We start from the raw sequence: 19588 nt of genomic DNA, 5'->3' as shown, positions 1-19588 counted from the left end.
ACGGTACGTGAAATTACTTCTAATAATACTATACAACTGATATAAGATTAAAATTAACACTGAATTTATTCACATATTTATATTTTACCCATTTTGGAACCTAAGTAGCATAACGACCTGCTGCGTCTTAACCAGAGCCCCTTCTGCCACCACTTTTCAGAGTTCCTGAAGGGCCTTCACAGCTACCGTAGCGGTCCCAGGGCCCTCGAAGTCCCCACTGTACTTCACCCCGACAGGCAGTCCCCTACTTGGGCTGTCCAAAATCCTTAGACCAGGGGATGGAATTAATTTAATCACACACATTTATTATTTACAATATCCTGCACTGGTCGAATGCCCTCTAACATTTAATTTATTATCTCTGTTGTTGTTTATTCTCTTCTTGAATATCTGTACAGATTTTGGAAAAGGATCAAACACTACCCCTGGTAAACTGTTCCACTCCTTCACGTCCTTCCCAATGAAAGAAAATTTACCCCAATCGCTTCTGCTAAAATTCCTTCTAATTTTGTACTTGTGGTCAGTTCTACCAATATAATTATTTTCCAACCGAAGCCTCTCACGGATATCTCCCCATGCTTCTTCTCCTGTATAGGCTCTATATAATCCTATAAGTCTAGTTTTCTCCCTTCTCTTACTTAAAGTTTCCCACCCAAGTTCCTTTAACATTTCTGATACACTACTCTTTCTCCTGAAATCCCCTGTTACAAACCTTGCTGCTTTCCTCTGCACACCATCTAGTTCTTTTATTAGGTATTCTTGGTTAGGATCCCAAACACTGTTTGCATATTCCAATAATGGACGAACCATACTTAAGTAACTTTTTTCTTTTAATTCTTTGTTGCATCCTTTAAGTAGTCTCATTATGACATGTAACGATCTGTATGCTTTCCCAACAATGTCATCAACATGACCCTTCCAGTGCAAATTACTTTCAAATCTCACACCGAAGTATTTGCACTTGCCATCTTTTGGGATAACTACCTCATCCAAAGTATATTCAAATTCAGTTTTAAAGCTCCTGTTTGTAAATGTTGTAACAGTTGATTTGCCTCCATTAATCTTCATATTATTTTCTTCAACCCATTCTTGGATACTGTCAAGGTCCCTTTGTAATTCTGAACCATCCTCAATGTTATTTATTTCCCTATAAACAATTATGTCATCTGCATACAATCTTATTTTCGATGTTATATTGTTCCCTAAATCATTTGCGTATATTAAGAAAAGTAACGGACCGATTATACTACCCTGTGCAATTCCCTTCCAGACTTTCTCTTCCTGTGATATATTATTTCCTACTTTGACTTTCTGAACCCTTGAATTTAGAAATGTTCTTATCCAACGTATAACCCTTACATCCAATCCTATTCCCTCCAATTTCTTTAATAATATTCCATGTTCCACTCTATCAAAGGCTTTGGAAAGATCTATGGCTATGCAATCTAACTGGCCTCCTGAATCTAACTGATCTGATATGTCCTGCTGAAATCCCACCAGTTGTGCCTCGCAAGAAAATTTCTTTCTAAATCCATACTGGCTCCTCATGAACCAATTTTTATCATCACATATCCCTCTGATGTACTTTGCTATTAAACTCTCCAGTATTTTACAAACTATACTGGTCAGGCTGATTGGTCTGTAGTTCTCTGGTTTCCTTTTATCACCCTTTCCTTTATAAATTGGTACTATTATAGATTCCTTCCATTCCTTTGGTATCACACTATTATTTATGACATAGTCAAAGAGAAATTTTAAATAAGGCACTATATACCACCCCATTGTCTTTAATACCTCCCCAGTAATTTGATCACTTCCTGCTGCTTTTCCTTGCTGAAGCAGTTGGATTTCTCTGAAAATATCTTCATTTGTGAATGAGAAGCTTCTTGTTTCCCTCTGTGTCTCTCCCTCTCTATCTTCTGTTACGGTTTCCAAGTCCTGACAATCTCCTACTGAATCTCGGAATTCCCTACTAAAGAGGTTTGCTTTCTCAGTATCTGTTAAATAGTGTTCTCCCCCTTCTCCCACCATTGTAGGAATTTGGATTCCTCTTCCTTTTTGATTCCTAATATATGAATACATCTTTTTCCATTTCCCTTTGTGGTCATTACCCTCTTGAAGAATGCCATTCATATAATTCTCTTCTGCTTCCTTTTTCACTCTATTCAGTTCCCTCATTAGCTGTTTTCTACTTTCTCTACTCTCCCTACCTTCTTTGATTTTCCTGTTTACTATTCTACATTTTCTTTTTAATTTTCTTATTTCCCTTGTGTAATAAACAGGGTCTGAGGTTATTTTACACTTCTTAACAGGTACAAATCTCTTCTCTCCTTCCCAAATGATTCCTTTAAATTTAGCCCAAAGTGTATCCACATTATTCCCTTCACTTATCCAACAACTGATTTGTGATTTAAGGTAAGTCCCAAATTCATCAACTTTAGTTTTTCTGTATAATTTCTTGTCTTTTGTGACCCTCTTATTAAGCATTTTTGGTACAAGTCCTACATCCATTATTACAGCCTTATGGTCACCTGTTCCTTCAATTACCTCAGTTTTATCAACAATTTCCCATGGTTTAACCAAGAATACATCTAGCAAGTTATTGAGACGAGTTGGTTCTTGTACTACTTGTGTAAATCCTCCCTCCCAAATTAACTTATTTGCCAGTTTCTGTTCATGGGCTTCACTTGCAGCTCCATTCCATTCAACTTCCGGCAAGTTTAGATCTCCCCCAATTATTACCGTATCATTATTGTTTTTATGAGTATAATCTATTATTTTGTCAAATATTTCCATGTCTCTTTCCTCTCTTCCAGGCCTATATGTTCCTATAATTCCCACCTCCTTCATATTATCACAAACTAATTTTATCCCTAATATTTCATCCCTTTCATCAGTAAACCATTCATGCGAACAATAAGTTTCCTTCGCCAGAATAAATACCCCTCCTCCCTTTTTATCTCCTCGGTCTCTACGATAGACTGTATACCCTTCTGGAAATACTTCTGTATTACCCACCCCTTCTCTCAACCACGATTCCACTCCTATCACCACATCCGTCTCATAAGATTCCATCAATGTACCGAATTTTAATTGTTTATTTACTACACTCTGACAGTTTACCAAGAGCAATCTCAGACCTCCTTCCTCCCTAAAACTTGACTGTTGCAATTGGGTAACGTTTGACTCATGAGTTGAGAACTTCCCTGGAACCCAGATCCTTGTACATAGATCTTGATTTAAGGGTCTGGGTTTTCTGGCAAGTTTCCCTGTATGTGCCAGTTTAGTGGTATGGGTTTTCTTAAGTACAGATTAGTTTGCAAATCTCTGTTGATAATTGTAGCAATTTGTCTACAGAGAGTTGCTTTTCCATTACCAGTTAGATGTAACCCATGTCTAGTGAACATTTGCCTGCCAAGACCTAAAGTATCTACTACATAGACATTTCTAAAACTCTTACTTAATCTCTTGATTTTTATATTTACATCATGTACAGCTTTGTTCACACATGAGTCCTCTAAAAGGTCAAACCTGGGTGGCACATTTACTACAATAACTTTTGAGTCGGGTAGTTTAGAAATCTTACCTCTGATAGTCGTAATTAATTCCTCACCTTCATTTGCAGCAATGTCATTTGTACCACTCACAATCACTACATAATTGTCCTTCTCTAACACAGGATCACAACTTGAAAGGACGTCTTTAGTTTTGGCACCTGGTTTTATTATTTATTATTACACGGCAATATTCAGAACAGTGACAAATTGAAAGTCTTTTTTTTTTTTTTTTACAACATCTGTTCAAATGAATAGAAATAATTTTTTAAAATAGGCTAACTATAAGTAGATCCATCTTCCTCTTATTTCACTACGCCATTCAACCATCTATCCTTGTTTTTAATACATTTTATTTTATTTATTTTAAATTTACGTAGTATTTAAGAAGAAAGGTATCTGATTAGAATGTTCTTAAAAAGATAAGCTTAGTGAATCACCTAAGCAGTGTAAACAGCTGAAGATGTTCTAAAGAAGAACGAAACATGTACTGTGTATGATTAATTGATTTGCCAAAACGCAAATATAAGTATCAAAAAGGTGGAAGATTTTTTTAAATTGTCATTAAGACTTTGTAAATAGTATTTGATATGAAAAATGACGCTTATTTCTTGCAAAATGCCTTCCTGTCGGAAAAATTCGTATCTAGTGTTTCCAAATTTCTGTTGGATAGTTTTACTTGTATATTCCGTAGTATGTTTTCTCGCTTAACATTTTAATTTTTTTGTCTCCTGCAGAAACGTCTTAACAAGGTTTTGCTGTACAAAATTAGATGTAAAACATATATCAGCAGCTTTTCCACTGACTTAAAACTACAAAACCTATAATTCCTAACATTAAAATTTTGTGATCAAGTTGGCTTGGGTTAATATCAGCCTATTGAGATGAAATCTTGTTTTTGTAAATCTGACCCAATGGAAGATATTTTAGGAGATGAGCCGAAGAAAGTAGCTCTTTTGTGCAAAATAGGGGACACCCTAGTGTACATGCTTTTCCGTGCCTGTATTGTAAGTAGAGCAGGCAGTCTTTTAATTGGCAACCTGTTTAAAAATATATATTTGTTATTTTCACTTCAAAATCACTGGAGTTTTTCAAAACACTGGGAAATTGTTCTAGAATTATGTTGTAGAGCGGGGCGTAGATAGTAAGCCAAAACATTGTACGGTTCATGTGGTAGGCTATGCGGCTTATACCATGCAGAAATTTCCTATTTTGTTCTATTTACCCTGGATAAGCAAAGCTTTGAAACTTTTGCTACCTGTTGCCTGAACTGGAGCCATCTTAGGACTTTTATCTTGGTTTTGTAGTGAACGAGAAACCTCGTATGGGAATCCCCTTTCTATTTCATCCTTACATGCATTTTGTAACAACCGCCTACAGTTAGTCGGTGATCTAAGCTGAAGTGTTTCTTCTAGAGAGTTGCTGGAGCATCATGAGCCTGTGTGGTATTCGGGTTCCAACGAGAGTATTGAAATGGAAAGTGAGGGTGAAGTTGGTTTTTAATAGGATTTTTGGGACGTACTGGCATGTAGGAAACTAAGATTTTCAACAAATAATAATGATTATATCAAGATAGAGCAAAATAGAGACAAGTCACCCATAAACTTGAGCAAAATAGAGACAAGTCACCCATAAATATGCTACCCAATTCGCTGGAAGGATACGAAAATGATGATGATGATTCTGATGATATACCTTATTAACTCGCCTATAAAACCATTTTTATTTTTCTTCCTAATTTGAAACTTCAAAAATAGACCAAGGTATAATGGCTGAATATTTGAAATAATATAAGTTAGGTTGGTATTGCTTAAAAGCAGAAAAAGGAACTTTTAGTGTATTTAAATCAACACGCGAGATATTCATTTAAATATGTACTTCATTTACACAAAAAGGCTGCATTTGCCTATTTAAGCCTTTCAGTGCTAGGGTTTTTATGTATAAGTACCCATGCTGTGGTAGATTTTTTCCCAAGAATTTCCAATTATTGAGAAATAGCTTTACTGGTTATTTAACTGACAAGATGATAAATCAAAATTAGGCATAAATTTACAATGATGATATTAAAATTCTAAAAGTGGACATTACTGTAGTTTGTCTAAAGCAAGATACCGCACCCTCCTACATCACATGGTTGAGACATGTACCGTTTTTCCAGGGTTGTCATGAGCATTGTAAGTGCAGAAAAACCACACACATTTCATTCACATTCCTGTCACTCCGCTTCTGAAATCTGCAATTTTGGGAAATTGGGTAAACTGTTAAAAGACCTTTTGTAATATTCATTGCTAGCCTCTACAATAACCTGGACCAGTGCAGAATTGAACGCATGCAGAAATAAATTTGTTTCCAGAGAATCATCACGTAATATACTGTATACAACACCTGAATTGCATGAACAGAAAGTGTGAAGTATTGGAGTAAACTGTCCAGCAATCCAGGAAAGAAAATGATGGTATTTTTCTTTCCTTTTTACTGGTGGAGGTAGACTTCTTTTTTACCTTCGTCTTCCTCACTAATGCCACTGTCACTATGCCCATCTTCACCGTCTCTTCGTATCAAAGCATTTCCAACCTCATTTTCAGAGTCATTTCCATTGTTTAGAAAGTCATTATCCGAGTCACTGTCAAGAAAAACTGTTCAATTTCATAATTGATATTTCTTCATTGTTAGGTAACAAAATCCTAAGGTAAATACAAGAAAAAAGTGAACTATATCTCATTAAATTTCTTGAACCATCAGTTTGTTTTATATATTCTTTGTTTACATTTTGATCTGTTCAACGTTCAACAAGTAAGAATTGACAAATAAATAATTACTATTATGATTAGGAATACTGATAATTTTTGGCAAGTAATTATTGAATTAGAACTTTGTCATTTTGGTGAGACATTCCTCCACATACTTATTGTACTGATAGATAGGTATTGTCAACTGTTGTACTTTGCTATATACATATAGGTCACATTTTTCCAAGCCAGTTATGTACATCAGTATTTGTATTTGTGTGTAATACATATGACTTGTCTTTAACTGTGTGTTATTTTGCTCTTCAAAGTAAAGATAACATACTCGCACAGTTCCTGACTTATCTACTATTGGTTTATCTTTACAGGAAGATGGACATTTATCTTCTAACACTCTGTCAGCTACATTTCCTTTGAGAACTATGCCATCTGGTGACCCCAAATCCAAGGTTGTTTCTTGTGGATTATTAACTCGAATCAAATAACACGAACACCAAATGAACTTCTATTGCTTCACTTTCCATTTCACTTCCATAAGAAAGATTGTTCAAAGCAGCCCCAATTGGAGATTCAGTTACAAATGCGAGAGCTAAAGTATCTAAGTTATGTCACCTAGTTTTGATCTGATGTGCTTTCGTGCTAGCAGATATTCTTATCTTTCTTGAAACCATCGAGGGCTTCCTGATTGCGATAGTGTGTGTGTCCAGGGAGACTTTAATTATGTTATCTGTATCAACCTGCACTTCGCAGGTAAAAAACATTTTGTCACTCACAGTGCGAAAGGTGTATTTGTCTGGCAAGCGCACGTCGTTAGAGACTTGTATTAGCTGTGTCACAATTTCCTCACATTCTTCTCTCTCTCCACATCATTCACTACCCTGTCTGTCAATGAGGTGACTACGGCCCTGCATGATTGTTCCATTTTAGTACTTCTGCTTGAAACAAGGGGGGAAGAGATGTCTCCAAAATCTTTTTACCAAACAGTTCTACACGTTTGCCTTTTCTATATTTTTCTGTTGACATTGTTTTCGGGCTCAGTTTTCCCCATTGTTGCGGAAAGTCAGTTTTTCATTATTTATATAATACACTACCGCAGCTAGATGTTTGCAAGTTCCTCTGGCACCTGCAGGACAGGAACATTCGCTGGTGGAGACATTACGATTCTGGTCAACCTGAACACAAAATAACAATGCGTACAACTTAGCAAACATTCATTAAGTAATCCTTACTAAATAAAGTTTATAAATTTTTACCGAACTACACCTTGCCTACCTCAAGTTTCACGATATAAGGCGGCAAAGTGACAGACGTTTGTCGGGTGAATTTTCCTGTGATGTATCCGAAACCATTCAAAATTCACTCTTCAACTCTGTTCTGTTCACATGGCCACTGACAACAAGGTTTCTTCCTTTATTGCATGATGATCCACTTAGATCCCCGAATTGAATCACTTTAAATCCGCAACTTGTTTGAATGTCACACGTGTTGTACTGAGACTCTCGCACTATACCTCACCTCTTGTTTCACTATGTAGCACTGGTAGTAGCATTTCGATCTATCTGCTCGGTGCCTATAGTCCATTTCGGCTTTTAAAGCATCCTGCAAACATCTAGTTGATTTAAAATCCTTCCACGCATTACCAAAACAACATGTTATTTCATGCACTTTACACTGCATAGTTTTGTGATTTACAGTGTTGCTATTGTCTCTTGCTTTTCTAACTCACTTCTGAACTGTTATATCCACTGTTTCATATTTCCCCTTCATGCCGTGGAAGGAATTGTCTTCTACTACTTCTTCTTCTTCTTCTTCCCGCTCCCCTGACAATTTGTCTCTCTAGTTACGCCAATAACTAATAGTACACAGCTGCACTTCATATTTATGTTTCACACCTCTCTCTCCCCATTTTCTGCAACATGATCCAACTCATTCAACTTCAAGTATAGTATAAAATTTATTCTCTTCCTCATTTTCACTCCTACATGTGTACTGGATGCTTTCTAATTACACATTACGACTACACTCTGCCATGCAGTACGGGGAGTTCAGAAGCTTGAAGGACATTAAAAAATCTGGGGTAGGCAGAGAGATTCCTAAGGCCAATGTCAAAGGTAGGTAGTGCAGGAGCATGAATTTTACCTTTAACCAAAATGTTGCACTTGCTACCTGGTCACTCGAAAGTCTTTTTTTGCAGTTTTTTCTTTTCCTTCAGTTAATTTTTTTGTATATTAGTAAAAAATTCATGGTGGTGGAGTAGTTTTAGGCAATACATTCAGTATTGCTGGAATCCAAGGTGGAGAAGAGCCTGAAGAAATATATTAATATTTCATAGATGATGAGCATTTTAACACAATCGCTTCAGGTATAAAGGTCTTGTGTACTTGCTTACAAATCGGATTTAAATTATCTTCAACACGAGTAAGCCACCTGGTCAGAACTACTGTGCTCCGTTCTGAAATAAATGCCACAAATGGAACAGCAACCTGAATTTTCGTGTACAGTTTTCAGTGGAGCTTTCAAAATGATTGTACTCGGCAGCAGTGCTGTCAGAATGAAGATTGTGTGTGGTAAATCTCAAAACAATCTTGTATGTGTAGATGCAAATCACACATTTTGCACTACCAAGTTTTCTGTGTTCTTTTATTGATTTTTGCACACATAACACATCGTTTGCAAGGCTTTTCCTTCTCATTGGTGGAATGAATGTGCTGGTAAACAAGCCATATTTTTTCTCTGTAATATGAGCCTTAATTAGGCAGTCCTCGTCTTTTGTACTCTGGTAGCTGCAATAAAGTTAGTTAGGTGTTGTATTTCCACAGCCATATGAAAGAACCTTCAAGGGTTTCTCCTTTTACACTTACATAAGATGCATAAACACAAACCTGTTAAGGCGACACTCCAGAGATATCACGAAGTTATTCCACTAAACTCAAACAATTTATCACTGTAATAATGCTTTGTTTGCCAATCATAAATTTACATTTAAATACCATTTTTCTCCCATAACATTTTCCCAATGCAACAAAATTTGTATGGTATATGAATCACAGCTATATTAACCTTTTGATCAATGAGTTTTTAGTGACACTCATAGGCCACCAGGAGTGAGTTTTATATTGAAAATTTTGAATTCTTTATTTTAAGTTATATTAATTCTAACTTTTCTCTTTTAGTAAATTTACGTAATTTACACTTTTGGTGCATAACTGATACCTGCAATTTAGTTTAAATCAGTGCTGTAGAAATTTTTTTTTCTCAAAATCATGAAAGGAATAGTGAAATTGAAAATATAATTATTCTCTATATGTGATCAAGTTTGTACTCTTTACAATACACTGACTTGGTTTTACAACAGTTTCACCTATTTATCTTTAGAGTATAGTACTGATCCAGACAGTCAAGTTTTTCATCGTGTCAACTTCCATATCCTTTACAGTACAAAGAATAAACAAAACACATCTGTTGCCAGGAAAACTTAGAGAGTCTCTACGGTTATGCCTTGCCACTTATGTAACTTTGACTTTTCCTTTACGTCTGTATTTTCCGTAACGAATAAGTAGTGCTTGTTCATTTCTAACACTATGAAATTGATAATATTACGATCAACAACTTCTTTGATAATCGACACTTCAAGTCTTGAATTATTGTCCATTTTGTTTTCTTGTGCCCAGTTCTCAAGTTGGTTTATGGCTCTTTGCAGGTTGTAGGTGGAATTCGATCCTGTGACCATGTCGTCCGCATTTATGGAGATTTTTATATCTTCCATCTTCCATCGTATGTGGCGACATTAAAGAGTAGGGGGCTTAATGGGTCTCTCTGTAGGACGCCTTAGATCTGCGTTACTGTTTTCGATGTGGTTATGCCATCTGTGATCTGAATGAAATTGGCTGTCATCATGTTATGAATCAGTGCAGTGAGCTTATCTCTTCCTGTTATTGTTTCCAGCTTTGAGATTAGGATACGTCTGTTTACTGTATCGAAAGCTTATGTATCTTCTATATCATCAGTTAAGTTGTTAATGGTGTGGAGAGTGCTCCTGCCTTTTCAGAAACCGAATTGTTCTTCCGGAATCCTGTGTTCTACTTCCTTGGAAATTCGCTTCGTGATAATGCTTGTGAGTATCTTCAATATGCATTTTTCCAGGGCAATTCCCCTGTAGGAGTTAGTCCAATTGATTGCCTTTCCCCTTAAATAGTATCTTAATTGTTGAGATCCTACATATTTCTGGTATGTTGCCCTCTTTTAAGCATAGGTTTAACATATCCGTGACTGCTTGAAGTTATAAGGTAACTGAGCCTTGTGATATGTTCATTATATATGCCATCGGGACCTGGTGCGTTCTTGTCTTTTAGAGATTTTATTGTCTCATACCTCTTCTGTTGTGAAGGTTTCAGTTTCCGCTAGGCATGTCTTCATTTTGATTGGTTCATATGCGGTTTTGGTTTTATCAATATTGAGAATGTTGTTGAAATGTTCTTCCCCAACTGTTATGTCTATTTTGCTATTTCTCTGAGATTTCCATGGCCTCAATGCCATGTACGGGTCCTTTCTGGCTTCTTCTACCATATTTCTTGTTTCCTTTTCCATGTAATCCTTTTTTTAATCTTCAGTAGATTGTTATATTCTTTTCTGATATGACTGTAAGTATTTTATATCCTCTAAACTATGCCTGGATTTGGCTGTACGTAGCGCAAGAAGGGTAATCTGTCTCTTTTCATAACATTCTACCTCAAACCATTTGCGAGCTCTTCCTTTTCATTGTATACCATAGCAGACTGAATATTTTTTTTCCAGTGTCATGGCAGCCGAATCAATGTCATTTCTCTCTATGTGATTATCAAATTATTTCCATTCTTCTTTCTTCTGGCTTAATATGCAGTTTCTTAGCTGTCGTGAGACTTGATTTCTGTGGTTTTAATTCTATTCATCGCATTTGGAATGGGAAAATTGGCTACAACTGGGCAATGCGTCTTTAGGGGCGTCATCTGCTGAATTGCATACTATATAATTATTCGATGTAATATTAGGTCCTTTATAGAATATTAAGTTAGTAGTACTACATCCTGAGTGTATGAAGTACGTTCGTTCATCCGCCTGGTTGACCACGATTAATCCTTCCTCTATCATCATATCTAACATTTCCTTTGTTCTATGATTTGTAACATCTAATCTGCAGTTTTCATTTTGTATGCTCATTGACATTCATTACGGTAAGTAAATTTGTGTCCTCATCTTGAGCTCTTTTGAGACACCTTTAATGGAGGTAAGCTGCATGTATCTACATAACCACACCCCATACCAGCCGTCTCGCCGATTTTCAATTTTCTGGTAATAATTTGAATGAAGCCTGGACTCGATGCCTGTTGACATCCATCAGTTTAGACCTATATAATGGTCAACACTTCTAACTTCAGAATTTTGTCAGTCCTGTCAAAAACAATGCTTTATTTTTTTTTTTTAATTTTTTTTTGTGTGTGTTGACACTAAACCATTCCATTAATCATATTTCTTAGTCCACTTAGGCTCACTGGACAAAAATTATAGTCTCCCTAGTGTGCACGCACGGATGGATCATTAAGGCTATAGAGATGGCGCAGCGAATGAGTTCTGTGTTCAACTGCACCCACACTGCCTCTACGTGAGCATAAGGCAGTAGCGATGAGTGAGACACTGATGTTTCAAGCGGACAGTGTACGTCAACATGGGTAGATGTAAGGATGTGACAAGAGTGGCAAAAGGGGGGGGGGGGCATTGCTCACACAGGCAAATAAAACTGCACATCTTCAATGGGCTTGAAATCCTCAAACATGGACAGTAGCTGACTGTCGGAAAGTAATGTGGTCTGATGAATCATATTTTTTTGTCTGTATACCTACGACACACATCACGGGTACACCGAAGGCTGAATAAAGCATTTCACTCTGGATATGTGCGTGGTTAGGTTCAAGCCGGAGGTGGGATGTTTTGGGGGCGTTTTTTGTATCTTGGATTGGGCCCGCTCATTGAGGTAACCACTAACATGAACCAGCATGTTTATTTAAATATTCTTGATGATCAGGTGTTGCCTTTCAGTTAATATCTGCATGATGAGTATGGTATTGATAACCCGATTTTTTCAGGATAACATCAGCGAAGTTTATCGGGCTAGGCATATATGTCACTGGATATATGAAAACACTCCCACCCTGTTACATCTGGATTGGCCTACAAAATCACCTGATTTGAACCCCATTGAAAATCTGTGGGGGTCATTTTTATTTGTTTCAATAGTAATTTTGTCAATTTGTCTGAAATCTCTGTAGGCCTTCTGTGTGTCATTTGTACTGAAAATTTGCGAGTTTTAAGAAGTGTATTAGGTTTATTTTTGTTTCCTGCTTCTGATATATCTGGTCCAAAACGTTGAGATCTTTCTGAATTTTGTGGATATTCTTTTCTTCTGCATTTTACTCGTGATAGGTCAATCTCTTGATAGACGGATTCGTTGAGTAGGATTCTCCAGACTCCTTTTACTTTTTTGTTTATGCAGTTTCTGATGATTATTTTAGCAGTTCTGAAGTACTGATCATTCTTCTTTAGTTTTTAATTTGGAACGGGATTTCATAATGTATGTGGCTTCTGGCGCAGTTTTATTGTGTTGTACTTTAGTGTCTATTGACAGGTATTTATTATTTATTTTGTATTGTGTATTCTGTCCGAAGGCAGGTGTGACCCTCCGCTGAAGTGTGCCTGTGCCGTTTATGCACAGTAGGGTGGCCAGTTCCTTTCCACTTCTCCATTCCCTTACCCCACCACCAACAGCACGTGGCAACCCATCCAAATCTTGACCACGCCCAGTGTTGCTTAACTTCGGAGATATCAATAACAGCATACTACATTTTGTATTGTAATAGTTTTTTAACCCTGGAACCGGCAAGCGGTTTACCTTCAAGCATCAAGAATGTAGGAGAGTTTTGCAAGCAACTTTTAAAAAATTCATTAAAATGTTGTTTTTCGATTTATTTTCATGTATAACGTGTCATTTTATTCAGAAAAGGACGAAGATTACTATAGTAGGAAATTAAACTTACTAATTTAGTATCCTGAAGCAGTATGGGCGAAGTATTCAACTCACGCTAAGTATTCCAAAATAATCCGAAAGTTCTGGGCAACGTGTACGTAAAAAGTAACATTATATGAAGATTTTCCTGTATACAAAAATTTGCACAATTTTATGCTAATTAAAAATATGTAGAAAGATTTTACTACATTGAAGTATTGTAAAGTAAAATAGAACTGAAATAACACAAGCACATCGCACCAAAACGTGAGTCTACTTAGTCAGATTCTTCCTTGCTACCTTCGGGGTGGCTCCACTTTTTTCCTGCTTTCATAGGCCTCCAAAAATGTATTAATTTATGATAGTACTGTTTATGGACACCACAATTACATCCTGGGCACCAGAAGTGGGTATGTGACTTTTCTCTGCAGTCGAACAGACAGGGTACAACCACAGTTTTTTCCCTGGTAGGCGTACCAGCTGATGTCCCATTTCTCCTGAAAGTCCAGATGGGATGTTTTGAAGAGTTTCTTCATCTGCAAGACCTTTGACAATACTAACCATAAATTCCTCATGTTCAAGGGGTTTGTCGGTGTTCAAACCATAGAGTATGTAGGCATCAAAAATTACCATTACCAACACGTTATAGAATATTTCTTTCCAGTCGAAACGTTTTAGTGACATGACTTTAGGAAAATATGAAAATATTTGCGATTTTGAAGTGCACCCCTATTTTTCAATATTGTTATTAGGGTTCAGACCCATATTTATAACTAGAGAAATGTATTTTAAATTTTTGATACTGTAACGTCAACCCATCTTTGCAGACGAGAATACGGACCCATATTTCCGGAATTCATTTTATTTCGAATAATTCCCTGTGCATGTTTATTTGTTTCAGTCACGAAATGATTCCAGATAGCATTGGAGAAAAACAAATAGAAATATGTTAGAGGAGAACTGTTTCCCGGAGGTCAATTTCGTACACCTGCGTTTCGAACCTTGAACTTCTCTTCCACTTTTATTTTTGGCTCTGGAGGATAGACTCTTGTCCACTTCGGTTCTGTTTGGTCAACTGCATTACCGTCATTATCATTATCATCATCAGTGGCTGGTTCATGGTGTTCCACATCATCGTAAATATCAGTGTCAAAATCACTTAGCCTATGCTCATATAACTCGCTACTACGTGACGAATTGTCAAAATCATTGTCAATTCCTTCTAAAAATACGCCACTATCACCTTCGCCGTCCAAATCAAACAAACATTTACGAATTTAACTACTTCCTTACAATTCAATAATTTTGCGCCACGAAAGGAAATGCGCATCGGACAACCACAACATGCAAAACAGAATGACAGTCTGCAAAGCGTTCTCGTTTTTCCATGTGTATACCGCACACACAGTCACACTAAACTACTTCAGAATTATGCTGTATTATAGAGTAGAGTTTCCTCTTCAACATGATGCATAAAGATGTTGAATGTCAAGGCGATATCTCGAATTTAGTCAGCGCTGGCGTAATGCATCTCGATAGCGACTCTGCCGGTTAAGTAACAGGGAAATGAGTCGCGATAGCGACGACTGCCAGTTCCAGGGTTAACAATCTCCAATACATTTTAAACGATATAGTTTTTAACAGCATTCATAAATTATTTCCAATCAGGTACCTGATCTATCCTAAGGTGAAACATATGGCTGATGATGCCTACTAATGATAGGCGAAACATGTACCATCTAATATATTAATTTCATGTCATCAGTTTTGATAAGGACATTGTCCTAATTTTTAAAATTGTATTGAATAGGTGCATGAATAATAAAACATACAAGTGTTATTTAATTGATATCACGGGATCCGGTGTTTCAACACAGCTACGGCCATTGGTTTGTATTGTAAGGATTATGTCAAATTTGTTCCTTCAGTCTCCAGTTATTTTTCGTCCCATTGGCTGCATCATCAGTCTGCTACTCTGAAAATAATTTGCAAGATCTTGAATGAATATAAATTATTCCATCTTTCTTGAAAGATCATGCCCGTCAATAGAACCATATGTAATATAACTGTATGTAATTTGATAGGATTTTAGAAGCATGAATCAGCCCCTCGGTTAAAGGTTACCATGTGTACCTTTAGCTTAGAGACCACGAGTTTCATTCTTGTCTTGTCTGTTATGGATTTTATTCCCTGACTATGAACTGAAGAGTACAGTCTGGCTCATAATACCTATTGACTAGTCTGACCCAAGAAACAGTGACCACAGTGAAGAAAGTCAATCAGTACAGCTACTGTTTGTTTATATTATCATTTCACTCCAAATACAGACAGGTCATCTCACTTTGCAGCAGCAGCTTAGGATAGATCCAAGTTGCACTTTATCCTAAAACAGTAATCACTGCCACCTGGGCAGCAGTTGCCCGGAAAGGCCAAAGATTATAAAACAGAATGCATTAGCTTAAATTTATAAATTTTCTGTCTTTCATCAATAGTGTTAACTTAATCAAAAAGCCACTAACGAACCTCTTCAGAGCGTAAAACATATTCTGATTGAGATTGTAAGCTTCATTGTGATGTGTATTTTTCTGTTAACTGATTCTTCTAATCTTCTTGTTCTGGTTTTTTAATGGTGGTTTTGAATGTAGTATGTGCCGGTTGTAATGCTGTGACATTTCCTTTATTTCAAATCTTAATTACATCCTTTTGAATTTCTTGTAGCAAAAGATGGATAATCGAGAGTACAAGACCGCTGGAGAATTTGCTGCAGATGTTAGATTAATTTTCACCAATTGTTACAAGTACAACCCTCCCGACCATGATGTTGTGGCTATGGCGCGCAAACTCCAGGATGTTTTTGAGATGAGGTTTGTTAATTCGTCATTGGTGTCTTTCTAATTACTCTGCTGTTGTCTTTTTTGCTTTATCTTGAGTAAATTTTCACTCGTCGTCTCTTTAATAGATACGCCAAGATACCTGATGAACCCCTTGCTGGAGCAGTTGGTGTTGAAAAATCATCCTCGAGCACATCAGGATCTGAGTCCAGCTCTGAATCATCCTCTGAATCCGACGATTCTGAAGCAGAGAGAGTACGAAAATTAGCACTGTTACAAGAACAGGTTAGTTGACTATTAGTTGTGTTAATGTGTATAGAAGTATCTTGTTCTGATTTATTTTTAAAAAATTGTAATGTTTTACATGTTTGTACTTTTGTTCAATACCACAAGTGTATTTGAAGATATTTTTGTCCTAATGTTGGAGATAAAATAGTAATATAGTAATTTTATGGCAGTAAGGATTAATGTATACTTATATTTAAAATTGTGAGCACATCACTGTGAAATATTAAATTAAAATTTCTTTTTTCCAGCTAAAAGCCATGCAAGATCAAATGCGTAAATTAGTGGAAGAGAGCACTGTGAAGCGAGGGAAGAAAAAGAAGGAAGAGAAGGAAAAGAAGAAGAAGAAAAAGACGGACAAACATGTTGGTAGTGTTAAAGACGCTCGAGCAGCGCTAGTGAATGACACGGTAGGTGCTAGTATTGCCAGTGTTGCGTTAGGTGCTGGGGACGTTAAAATGCCGTCAGAGTTGCATCACAGTGTGACGAAACCCACGAGTGCTCACCATGCTGTACCATCAGGACCAGCAGTTCCTGCACCAGTTCCAACAAAGACTGCTAAAGGCAAGGCATCGCGAGGGGCAGGAAAGACCCCTGGAGGGAACGCACAGCCCAAGCGGCCTAAAACAAATGCTCGTCCTAATGGTGGCAAAAAGAAGAATGCTGTCGTCGCACCCCCTATGGCATTTGACTCTGAAGACGAAGATAATGCTAAGCCAATGTCGTATGATGAGAAGCGGCAGCTCAGTCTTGATATTAATAAACTTCCAGGTAAGCTCTCATTTCTGTATTATCTTTATGTATATTTCACACCATTTGCTTACGTAGTACAAGCAAACTGGAATTATTTAAGTTAAGGAAACAAGTGGAGAGCAACGACTTCCCAGATAAGATGGTGATGCATGGCACACACTATGAAGAAGAGTATTATATTGGTCCAAAATGTTTGTATGACCCTAACAGTGTCATAATGAATCCAGCTACAGTTATTTCATGAAACCTGTTCCGACACTGGGTGACCTACCATCACCTGTTTATACTCCGGTTGTTCACTCTGTCTTGAATAATTGAATAATTGCTGTCGCTTAGTTTTGTAACCAAGTTACCCTAACCTCATCCCAGACACAGGCATATACTAAATAGCCTGGAAAGGAGCTGTTAGTGCTGAAGCCGTACTGTGTTGTAATGCAGCCGGATGTTTGCGGCTGTCGCCATCTTGTGTCAATGCATTAATGAAAATAATAGTCAAAATGGCAATACAATAGAACCTCAATAATTTGAAATCGGTTCATTCAAAGTCTCGCCTAATTTGATAAAGCTCTTGTTCCTGGAAACATGAGATAAGGTTTTGCATGTTATTTAAATTGTTTAATTTGAAATACGGTTGATTCGTAATTCGAAGAACAATGTCGTTCCCATTACCGAAATTCAGACTTAAATTCAAAACTGCCTTTACATTTTTTTAAAAGATAGTATTTTACAGGGTACTTTAAATTCAAAATTTATACGCGACATGATAGAACGCGTCCTTCGGAACATGCTTGAGTACCTTTCCATACTTGGTACTTCATATTTGCTAAGTTCAAGTAAAATCGTTATTCTTTTGTATTGAGCGTTTGAAGAAACGCCACAATATCACGTAGCAGGCAGTGTGCAGGGAAGCACAATCCGTGAACACTGGCAATGCTGACAGTTGGCAAAAAAGCATGGCTCATATAATCAATTCGTATGCACCAAACAATATTACCGATGAAACTTTTTTTTTTTTAATGCCAGGCCCAAACGGACTTAAAAGTTTTAAAGGAGAGTAGTGTTGGCCGGGAAATCGTACAAGGGTGGGGGTCATTGTGCTGTGTTGCAATGCACACGGAATCGAGAGACTTCCTCCCCTCGTCGTAGGATTATTCGATAAGCCACGATATTTTAAACTGCGTCGGGCACACTCCATGCAAGTACAAGGCATTTAAAAAATGCAAATAGTACTGTAAGCTAAAAAATGAGGCATTTGCACAGGGGAGTCAGCATAATTTGTCCTCGTTTTATAATTGTATGGTTTTTTCTTTCCTTGCGTGAGATTATGTTTGCCAGTTATGTATCGAAGTGCATTGTTTGAATAATGTAAATGCACTTGTTGGATACGTTTCGAAAATAGGTTTTTTCCTTCCCATGGCATATGAAATATTTAAACTGTTAAGGGGCCCCTAGACGTGCAGTATTATTGTGCAAAATGGATTGTACAATATATTGTTAGCTGTTGAAATATCAAAGAAGGTTCAACCTTTTCAATACAAAACGTGTTGTATAAGAAGTTCACAACATAATATTTATTGAATAATTAGGACCGGTTTCGACGCTCACTGCGTCATCATCAGCTACAAAGATCAACAAATAGGCAAAGTACATGTCATGAATGATTTACATATTCAGACTCTCATGTTCATAGCATCAGTTCAATTTTATGCATAATTTTTACCCATCAAACCACTATGTTTTATGTGTCACATCACATTATCATATTTTACTCAAGTTTCTCCTAGCTTTTATGACAAAGCAGTTTACCATTTGTATTCAGCCATACAAGAGTTATTAATGTAAATCATTCATGACATGTACTTTGCCTATTTGTTGATCTTTGTAGCTGATGATGACGCAGTGAGCGTCGAAACCGGTCCTAATTATTCAATAAATATTATGTTGTGAACTTCTTATACAACACGTTTTGTATTGAAAAGGTTGAACCTTCTTTGATATTTCAATTGTGAATCTCAGTTCAATACGGGAAAATGAAGTTTTTAACTTATAATATTGTTAGCTGCCCATAGATGTACAATATTATTCTACAACAATTGGGTTTGTGCAATAAATAGCATCATGTGGAGATAATATTGATGGTAGTGCAGTATACAGTATTGTGCAAAGCGGTCATAGACGAACAATATGCGTGGCAATATATAGTCGGTGCATTCCGGTATTTTGTTTGGTGAACAATCTTTTGTGCATCACGAAGCCGGTTCACTTCCTTCCGGAAGTTTGTACGCAGAGAACTGATTTTTAAAAATAACATTTTGCTTGTCTACGTTCGGGTATTTTTCGCGATATTTCTCAATAAGCACCTCGTTCTGTTCACCTTTTTTA

At 36.8% G+C, this 19588-nt stretch overlaps 1 protein-coding gene across 3 annotated transcripts in view; it reads left to right on the top strand.

Moving 5' to 3' along the window:
• The window catches only part of LOC136866258 (bromodomain-containing protein 2), a 709923-nt gene that overhangs the window by 333662 nt on the left and 356673 nt on the right, over positions 1 to 19588 (top strand). For all 3 annotated transcript variants that reach the window (XM_067143061.2, XM_067143058.2, XM_067143060.2), the window contains exons 13-15: positions 16056 to 16201; positions 16297 to 16453; positions 16705 to 17224. In XM_067143061.2, the coding sequence (XP_066999162.2) occupies positions 16056 to 16201; positions 16297 to 16453; positions 16705 to 17224 (823 nt within the window). The remainder of the gene's footprint in view (positions 1 to 16055; positions 16202 to 16296; positions 16454 to 16704; positions 17225 to 19588) is intronic.

This window comes from Anabrus simplex, chromosome 3, assembly GCF_040414725.1.
Source record: "Anabrus simplex isolate iqAnaSimp1 chromosome 3, ASM4041472v1, whole genome shotgun sequence".
Classification (NCBI taxonomy): Eukaryota; Metazoa; Arthropoda; class Insecta; order Orthoptera; family Tettigoniidae; genus Anabrus; species Anabrus simplex.
Note: the sequence above shows the minus strand (reverse complement) of the source record. Positions and strands in the feature narration are given on the sequence as shown.